At 41.1% G+C, this 9,817-nt stretch overlaps 1 protein-coding gene across 1 annotated transcript; it reads left to right on the plus strand.

Annotated features, from left to right (window-relative positions):
* Positions 1 to 1,250: 1,250 nt before the first annotated feature.
* On the plus strand, positions 1,251 to 9,071 carry LOC132124764 (charged multivesicular body protein 1a-like). Its single transcript, XM_059535916.1, has 6 exons — positions 1,251 to 1,311; positions 1,638 to 1,657; positions 1,746 to 1,823; positions 8,448 to 8,594; positions 8,677 to 8,805; positions 8,877 to 9,071. The coding sequence occupies exons 1-6, from the start codon at positions 1,251 to 1,253 to the stop codon at positions 9,069 to 9,071; spliced, it is 630 nt and encodes a 209-aa protein (XP_059391899.1).
* The last annotated feature ends 746 nt before the right edge of the window (positions 9,072 to 9,817 follow it).

Raw genomic sequence — 9,817 nt, forward strand, 5'->3', positions numbered from 1 at the left:
ATCAGATTGCTAATATGGAATGTAGTGTGTCACCTGTATGGGGAGAGGTTCCGAAATGGATTGTTTCTGAGGTTAAAATTGATTTAGGAATATTAGATAAGAAACGAGAATGGGAGGAAATGGGTATGATTAAGTACCATGTTAATAAGTACATACAGGAAAGATTCTATGCAAGTATGCACATCTATACTGATGGATCTAAAGATCCAAGAACAGGGATTACAGGAATAGGAGTCTATATTCCAGAGTTTAAAATATCAATATCTAAACGATTAACATCTAAATTGTCAATATATACTGTGGAAATGGTCGCTATTATAATAGGATTAACATGGGTAGAGGAGGTAAAACCGGACAGAGTAGTCATATGCTCTGACTCTGCTTCTGTCTTAACATCACTGTTTACTAATTGTACTGCTAGAGAAGATTTGATGTGTGAAATATTTTCATTATTATGGAGAATACAAAGGATAGGAATAGAAGTTGGATTCTGCTGGGTGCCAGCGCATGCAGGAGTAGCTGGTAATGAATCTGCTGATGAATTAGCAAAAAATGCTTTAAAAAGGGAAGAAATTGATTTTAATGTTTCATTAAGTAAATGCGAAATCAAATCTATTATTAAGGAAAATATTATTAAAGAGTGGCAGGAAAACTGGAATACAGATAGTAAGGGGCGGCATTTATATAATATTAAAAGAATGGTAGGTAAGAAGTGTATAAATGGTAGAAATAGGAAAGAAGAGGTTATAATGACTAGGATGAGACTTGGACACTCAAGACACAAGAAAGAGTAGAACATGTGATATACGATTGTAAAAGGTATGATAGGGAAAGGAAGGAGCTGATATCATATTTAAATGAATGAGGGAAGATTAATAAGGATTTGGCATATTTGTTAGGTTATGATTTTAATGGAGATAAAGTAGGATACAGAATGTTAATAGAATACATATATACTACAGGTTTAAGTGAAAGGATTTAATATAAATATGCTTTGGTCTATTCCAGATTTCATAGGCCGGTCTGGAGGAGCTGAACACGCAGCGCCAGATCGGATATGGGAGATGGAATGAGATGGAGCATCAAATAATTATATATAAGGATTAATATGTGAGGGAGAGGCAAGTGAGAATGAAAAAAGAAAAAGAAAAGAAAAAAAAGAAGAAAGAAGAAAAAAAAGGAAAAACTGATCATAAGAAATCATGACTGCATAACAGCAAAGGTAGGTGGCGGTATGCACTGAGAATGCAATGCGCCAAAAAACGAAAGAAGAAGAAGAAGAAGAAGAAGAAGAAGCAGGACGTGACTTCGGTGCGCAGCTGAACCCGGAAAGAGGGAAAAGCTCGAGCGGAGACACATAAACAAACAAATCGAGCAGAAAACCATCGAGTTAAGCCAGAAGAGCGTCTAAAAGCGCTGTGGACATTAACATGGACGGTAGGATGCGTCTCAAACACACCACTGACTTCATTATGGATGTCGTTTGATCAGTTTTTTCAGAAATTAATCACGTGTCTCTGTTGAGAAACTGGTGTAGTATAATAACTTCGTTATTGTCGTGCTGTGAATATAAACATGTGTCCTGTAAGACTGTAGCGTTCTGCATGATTGATTACTGGTGTGTTTCTCTCACACAGACACACTCTTCCAGCTCAAGGTGATATATTTAACTGTCTTTCCCTCACTCGTGATGGCAGTCTCCTCTGACCTTTGACCCTTGTCTCAAATCTTGTCTTTCTCGCCAGTTCACGTCGAAGCAGCTGCAGCGACTGGCCACAAAGACAGAGAAGGACTCCAGAGCCGAGCAAGCTAAAGTGAAGAAGGTAGGGCAGTCATGTGACATCCGACACGCCCCTGCTGTCAACAGTTTGTGTTTGATCAACGAGAGCAGCCGCCTGCAGTCGGGGACGGAGCTGAAAACAGACATGTTTAGTGACAATCACGCGGTTTGCATACTTTATCACAGATGAAGTAAATAAAATGCAGTATTTGTCAAATACACAGACGTTTCAGAAACGGTTTCATTAGCAACAGAAACACTTTTTATATACTGCTTAATACAGCGCCATATTTTTCAAGAATAAAAGTTCAACATAATCATATACTGTTTAAATACTAATACAGTGGGGTATATATGTTTTTACCTGTGTTGTATGATAAACGTTACTCGATACAACAGTGTGACTACATTAAAAAAGGCTTTACCGTTATAAAAACACAGATTTGTGGCCATCATTGGAACTGAAAAGGTTCCGAAATAACCTGAAACACGTGATCGTTGTCATGTGGTGAATCTGGCCAATCGTGAAACAGCTGTGTCGTCATCAGCACTCCTGCAGTCCCTCTTGAGAAACTGTGGTGGGGGCGGAGCTGAGAGCTGTGGGGGTGGGGTCCTGAGTGGTGGGGGCGGAGCTGAGAGCTGTGGGGGTGGGGTCCTGAGCTGTGTGGGTGGTGCTGAGAGCTGTGAGGGCGGGGCCGAGAGCATAATTGAGTCCTTTTAGGCAAGTCGTGCCACTCGGCTGCCATCTTGGTAATGCCTCCGGGCAGCTATTTCAGACTACCAAGCTCAGCTTCCTATCTAAATGAATGGGCAGAGAGTCAGAACTGCACTTTCACTGGTCACCGGGACATAAAAACTGCATGTATAGAAACAGCAGTAAAATATGATAAAAATCGCTGAAAAAGTTTGATTAATTTGCCCCAAAATAAGGTTTAAAATGCATTTTTCTTCATTTACGTCTCTATCCAGAATGCCAGTGTTGTGCCAAGCACTTAAACAAATGTTCAATGTTATTTGTTTTTTCAGTGTACAGTACAGTATTTTGAATTATTTTTAATTGTTAAATCATCTCCATTGTCGCAAAACCTCAACTGTGCGCATGCGTCAGTGGAACCAGATGATAGGCTTAAATGTTTCTCGGCTTGACTGTTAGAAGCAGATGATTGGCTTTCCAGCGAGAGGGGCGGGACATGTGCATACAACCGCCATCTTTGCCGTTACGGGTTTTCCTTAGGCCATCCTTAAAAATATTTTGGTTTGCAGTAACAGTAATTTAAAAAAAAAAAGGGTCGGTAGGTCGGTCTATATTTTTTTTTTCAAGTTTCAATGTAAAAAAAAAAGTATTTTTTTGTGATGGTGATGACGTCGGTATGAATTTAAACAAATTAGCATATTGTGACGTCACTGACTGGGTCTTCAACCCGTGCCTTCGGGCGCATCATTGCAAACCTCATTTTGATGCAGGCTATATAGACCACAAACAAATTGAAATCTTTGTCAAAAACATGTTTATTGCATGAATTTCAGGTGAGAAAAAAAATGAGGTACTGTTTTACTTGCATCCACCGCTGCTTTCTTGGGTTGTCACTTTTGTGAAAATTTTTGATTTGATTTGATTTGAGTGACGAGTGTTCATTGAATCGATTGTAAAATCGATTTTGCATGTCTAAAGTTTTATACGGCAAATAACACCAAATATAGGTAAATCCACGGACAACAGGCAGGAGGAAAGTAAAGATTCAATATATTGGTAAAGACCAATATTTCTGATGATTTATTGGCGTGAAGTTACGTGCGAAATGACAAACAGAAGTGCAACATTTTCGAAAAACAATAAGCAGAGTGGACTGCCATAATGCAAAACATTTACTGCAGGCTTCAACATGGCTGTGTTTACCATTACATTTCAACAACAAAAAAATCGCATAGGGGATTTTCTTAGGCTATCAAATTTTTTTTTTCGAATATTCGTCGAATTTAAAATAAAAATCCACATTCGAATGCGCATATGAATTTTAGGTGTGCATTAAGGAAGCTGCCTTATGATCCCGGTCCGTGTTCCAGTCCATCTCGCCGCGCGCACAGCTGTGTCTACACAACTCTCAAAGGCGGACGAGCTCGACACGCAGTATCTGCTGTATCATCTTTCACCTCGTGTACGCGCACCAGATGCGATGACAATATATGTGTCATTGCATTATAAGGTTATGTTAGCCTATCCAGTTGAAGCCACTTAAAAAAAAAATCAATGCGGAGAAGATCTTGTTTACATCAAAACTGAAACCAAGCCGTTCACACAGAACGCATATTTCGCGCATCTCATGTTTTTAAATGAAAAAATGTATCCTGTGTGACTGGTTTTCCGCCCTTTTTATTTATTTAACAATGCATGCATACATGATGCTGTTTTGTTTATAGTTCTTTAAGCAACTTAATTAATAATAATTGGTTCATAAACATTATTTTAAATATGTTTTTTTCACAGTCATGTATTCTAATGCTTTGAATAAACATGCAGTAATATTTTGCTCGATGCGCTATCTTGAGCCTCAGAAGAGAAGCAAAAAGCTTTTCTTCACCCTAACTCAAATTATGCATTTAAAATTTGGATACAACTCTAATTTTGATCACATTTAAGTAAAAATTTCGAATTTAGTTTTTCAGCTATTCTGACAGCCCTAGGCGATACACGGTCACAGTTTTAGACTAGAGAGGAGAAGGGATGGGAAAAGATCTGGGCACAGTTTTTCCAGAACCTCGTGCCAAGTTAAAGCGGTGTCGAGCTGTTTTAATGAATGTTTTAGATGTATTATGGTGCCCGAACCCGTATGACTTTGAACAGTGACCGCAAACATTTAGTTTACTGCAGCCGCAGCCATCATTACCAAGCGCGAACCGCTGACTCTGACAGTGAGTGAGAGTCTGAGACGAAGCGAACGCACAGGACACAGTGTGACATCCGTAAACACAGATGACGTCAAGGGTTTTTTAATTAAAGAAGATAGCCTTCAATTGTATGTAGGCCAAGGCAATTTATATATTTACAATACTTACTTAAATATAATTAATAGTATTTTATTGCGTTTGCATTAGTTGTTTGAAGAGTAACAAAATAATTGGTCGGTCTTAACGCAAATTTACAATCGGCAAGTCGGTCGGACTAAAAGCAAAAAAACAAAAAAAATTGAGTCTGTGCTAAATTGACAGGGTCGGTCGGGTTACGGCAAACAAGAATATTTTTAAGGATGGCCTTATATAGTTGTATTGAGGAAGTGGCATGTCTCTGGTGATAATGAGCGACTCCTTCTCTCACTGGTCTCGAGTCCTATGGAGAAGCTCTGGAAGGAGGAGAGAGGACCAGGCCTGGGTCTTATTTCATGTTTTGGTTCTATGTGTGTGCGACAGCTGTACGTGAAAGGCTGTCACGCTCTTTTGTGTTTATTTTAGGGCTGGTAAGCGATTACATTTTTTTTTTTAAATCAAATTAATTACATAATGTGGTGATTAATCAATCATCAAATTTGGAGAAATTACTCTAATATAATTTAAAGTCATTTTTGTTGACAATTGTAATTTTTGGTTGGGTGAACTATAACTTTAATAATTTATTTTCTTAATAATATTATTATTACTATGAACATTTTAGATTATTTAATTAAATGATACTCTAAATAATAAACTAATACTGCCAGTAGGTGGTGGGGAATGTCTTAATGATTATAAAGTAATCGAGTCATTTGTTCATTCGTTTGATTCGTTCAAATGGCTGATTCATTCAGGACTGAAGTAAATGGTTCTTTATGAATGGTTCATTGAATCATTAGGCTTGTTCGACTTGAAGCGGGTCATCACCATCAGAACGATCAATGTGTGACGTCAAAGAACCGAAAGAGCTTTAGAGAGCAGACGACTCCTTGAGCTTCTGAATCGCTCTCGCGGTACTTTGATGTCATACACCGATCGGTCTGTGCAGCGCCACTTCAAAGCCAACGCGACTGTGGCCAATGGTTGAGCGCGCCAAATGGTTCACCAAATTCGTTCAAATGTCACTGTGTGTAACTCGGGGATGAACAGTGATTTGGCTTTATATTTTGGGTGGCAAAATTGAGCAAAACGGACAACATTGTGTCTAAAATAACACAATATTAACTGTAATATTAAATAAACTGTTGTTTAAGATGAGTATTTGCACTCGTGTGATATTGCACTTAGCCTACAGCTTGTGCCATATTTCTTAATTATGTAATGTAAATATGAGACCATTTCAAACGGGCATTTTGTCCCATATCTTGAATTTTAAGGATATACTCTAGGCTCCATCACACAGTAAGTTGTTGCTCTGCCTCATATTAGTCATCAGTCAACTGTATGAAATGGAAGATGATCCACATAGGCCTGGGGCAGGGCAAGTGCATTAAATGTGCTAATTTTAACGCATTATTTTTCTCCTTAATTAATCTAACGCATTAAATTACTAGCCCTAGTTTATATTTTTATTATAGTTTTATTTGATTGTTCTCCGGTTCCTGTCTCCTCCTTCACGTAACTATGAACTTTGTTACACACGTCTTCATATAGCTCTGGCCAAAATGAGTAGAACACTAGTATTATCAGCAGCTAAAAATGGTTTGAAGTCAGTTATTTCTATGTTTTGCTGTAGTGTGTCAGTAGGAAATATCAGTTTCCATTTCCAAACATTGATTTGTCCATTAATTGTAATAATGCAGTGAGATTCCGACAGAGATGTGGTCTGATACTCATCAGTATGAAGAAGCAGAACAAACTGAGTTAAGGAATGCATTACCTGTGTTTATTAGGAATGCTGCTTCACTGGATTGTTTTAAGAAACTTCTAAAGAAGTACCTTTTTACTGAAGCTTTAATATGACTATTGTTGATTTTATTTTTGATATTGTAATTTTTCTCAACTTATTTTGTTTGTACATGTTGTAGCGCTTCGACTATTAAGAAAGGCGCATTACAAATACTGTGTCTCCGAGACGCTTCAGGAAAGCTCCTGAGAAACTCTGCTCAAGTGCACCGAGGACATAATCTGCTTTAAACAGTTGCCTTGCTCTCCGTTGTTGAAGCCCTGAGACTGGCTTTTCATACCACTGCTATGCTGATGACACTCAACTCTACCTCTCATTCCATCCTGATGATCCGACGGTAGCTATTCACATTTCTTCCTGGATGATGGACCATCACCTTCAACTCAACCTTGCCAAGACAGAACTGCTTGTGATTCCAGCAAACCCATCGTTTCATCACAATTTCACCATCAAGTTAGGCACATCAACCATAACTCCTTCAAAAACAACCAGAAGCCTTGGAGTTATGATTGATGATCAGCTGACTTTCTCAGACCACATTGCTAAAACTGTCCGATCCTGCAGATTTGCTTTATTCAACATCAAGAAGATCAAGCCCTTTCTTTCTGAACATGCAGCACAACTCCTTGTTCAAGCTCTTGTTCTGTCCAGGCTGGACTATTGCAATGCTCTCTTGGCAGGTCTTCCAGCCAGTTCTATCAAACCTTTACAATTAATTCAGAACGTGGCAGCAAGATACATTTTTAATGAGCCAAATAGAATACACGTCACATCTCTGTTTATCAGTTTGCACTGACTACCAATAGCTGCTCGTATAAAATTCAAGGCATTAATGTTTGCCTACAAAACTACCACTGGCTCTGCACCCATTTACCTAAATGTATTACTTCAGACTTATGTGCCCTCTAGAAGCTTGCGTTCTGCAAGTGAACGTCGCTTGATTGTTCATCCCAAAGAAACACAAAGTCACTTTTACAGACTTTTAAATTAAATGTTCCTCCTGATGGAATGACCCCCCCCAACTCAATCCCAGCAGCTGAGTCCTTAGCCATCTTCAAGAATCGGATTAAAACACATCTCTTCCGTCTTTATTTGACCCTCTAACTTTAACACTCACTATTCTAATTCTATTCTTAAAAAGAAATCTAACTTTCTAATCTTTTTGGATTCTATTTTCTTTTCATTTATCATACAATTATATAAAACAAAGACCTCTAAGACTAGTTTTCTCTATTCTTTTTCTATTCTATGTTTTCTTTTTATTATATTATTTAAAAGCCCTTACTACATGTACTAAGTTAACTGAGACTTGTTATAGCACTTATATATCATTGCTCTTTTTGTTTTTGATTGCTTCCATTGTTCTCATTTGCAAGTCGCTTTGAATAAAATTCTATGCTAAATGACTAAATGTAACTGTAAACACAGAGGATGCTCACACCAAATGATTTCATTTAGTTAATAGAAGTTAACTGATGAAGAAAATCTATCTATGGCATTATTTTTGACAGCATCAAGTGTGTAAAATGTTTCACAGCACTGTAGCTTTGCAGGAGGTCTCCTGAAGCGTCTTGGAGACACAGTTCTTCTGTCCAGAGTCTCCGTTTCTTCATCACTCCAGACAGACTGATGATGATCAGACCACATCTCTGTCTGAATCTCACTGCTTTATTACAATTAATGGACAAATCAATGTTTGGAAATGGAAACTGATATCTCCTACTGACACACTACAGCAAAACATAGACATAACTCATTTTGGCCAGTGCTGTAAAATCACTTTGATTGTTTAACTGGTGTCTGTGTGTGTGTTGTGTGTGTTGTGTTACTCTGCAGGCGCTCCAGCAGAAGAACGTGGAGTGTGCGCGTGTGTACGCAGAGAATGCCATCCGTAAGAAGAACGAGGGTCTGAACTGGCTGCGGATGGCGTCTCGTGTTGACGCCGTGGCCTCCAAGGTCCAGATGGCTGTGACGATGAAGGGGGTGAGACGACGACTGCGTCCGATCGCTGTGATCTGCATCCCCATGGACTGATCAGAGTCTTAATCCTGCTTTATCTCTGAAGGTGGCGAAGAATATGTCAGCGGTGACGAAGGCTCTGGACAAGGCGCTGAGCTCCATGGACCTGCAGAAGGTGTCGGCCGTAATGGACAAGTTTGAGACGCAGGTGCAGAATCTAGATGTGCACACCTCGGTGAGTGCTGACATCCTCCACAGCCTTGTTCTGGTGCGTGAGTTTTTTCTGAGAGCCGCTGCTGTGTGCAGGTGATGGAGGACTCCATGAGCTCTGCCACCACGCTGAGCACACCGCAGGAGCAGGTGGACCATCTGATCCTGCAGATTGCCGAGGAGAGTGGCCTGCAGGTGCAGGACCAGCTCAGTCAGCTGCCCGCCGGAGCCTCCTCGCTGGGAGAGACGGCCATGCACTCTCAGAAGGAGGACCAGCTCTCCAGTCGGTAATAACACACACCTACAGAGTGAGAGGGTCGACCGTAACGTGCACCCGCAGAACGAGAGGGAGGGTAGACCGTAACGCGCACCCACAGATAGAGAGGGAGGGTAGACCGTAACGCGCACCCACAGATAGAGAGGGAGGGTAGACCGTAACGCGCACCCACAGATAGAGAGGGAGGGTAGACCGTAACGCGCACCCACAGAACGAGAGGGAGGGTCGACCGTAACGCGCACCCACAGATAGAGAGGGAGGGTCGACCGTAACGCGCACCCACAGAACGAGAGGGAGGGTCGACCGTAACGTGCACCCGCAGATAGAGAGGGAGGGTTGACCGTAACGCGCACCCACAGATAGAGAGGGAGGGTCGACTGTACCCCGCACCCACAGATAGAGAGGGAGGGTCAACCGTAATGCGCACCCACAGATAGAGAGGGAGGGTCGACTGTAACGCGCACCCGCAGATAGAGAGGGAGGGTCGACCGTAACGCGCACCCACAGATAGAGAGGGAGGGTTGACCGTAACGCGCACCCGCAGATAGAGAGGGAGGGTCGACCGTAACGCGCACCCACAGATAGAGAGGGAGGGTCAACCGTAATGCGCACCCGCAGATAGAGAGGGAGGGTCGACCGTAACGTGCACCCACAGATAGAGAGGGAGGGTCGACTGTAACGCGCACCCACAGATAGAGTGGGAGGGTCGACCGTAACGCGCACCCGCAGATAGAGAGGGAGGGTCGACCGTAACGCGCAC

The sequence above is a fragment of the Carassius carassius genome, chromosome 43 (assembly GCF_963082965.1).
Source record: "Carassius carassius chromosome 43, fCarCar2.1, whole genome shotgun sequence".
Taxonomy (NCBI): Eukaryota; Metazoa; Chordata; class Actinopteri; order Cypriniformes; family Cyprinidae; genus Carassius; species Carassius carassius.

What these genes read in the sequence shown, in the direction of transcription:
- LOC132124764 (XM_059535916.1), top strand. Translation starts at nt 1,251, where the DNA reads ATGCGCCAAAAAACGAAAGAAGAAGAAGAAGAAGAAGAAGAAGAAGCA. An exon ending in ACACACTCTTCCAGCTCAAG is followed by an intron (nt 1,658 to 1,745) that starts GTGATATATTTA and finishes CTTTCTCGCCAG; the next exon opens with TTCACGTCGAAGCAGCTGCA. An exon ending in AGCAAGCTAAAGTGAAGAAG is followed by an intron (nt 1,824 to 8,447) that starts GTAGGGCAGTCA and finishes GTTACTCTGCAG; the next exon opens with GCGCTCCAGCAGAAGAACGT.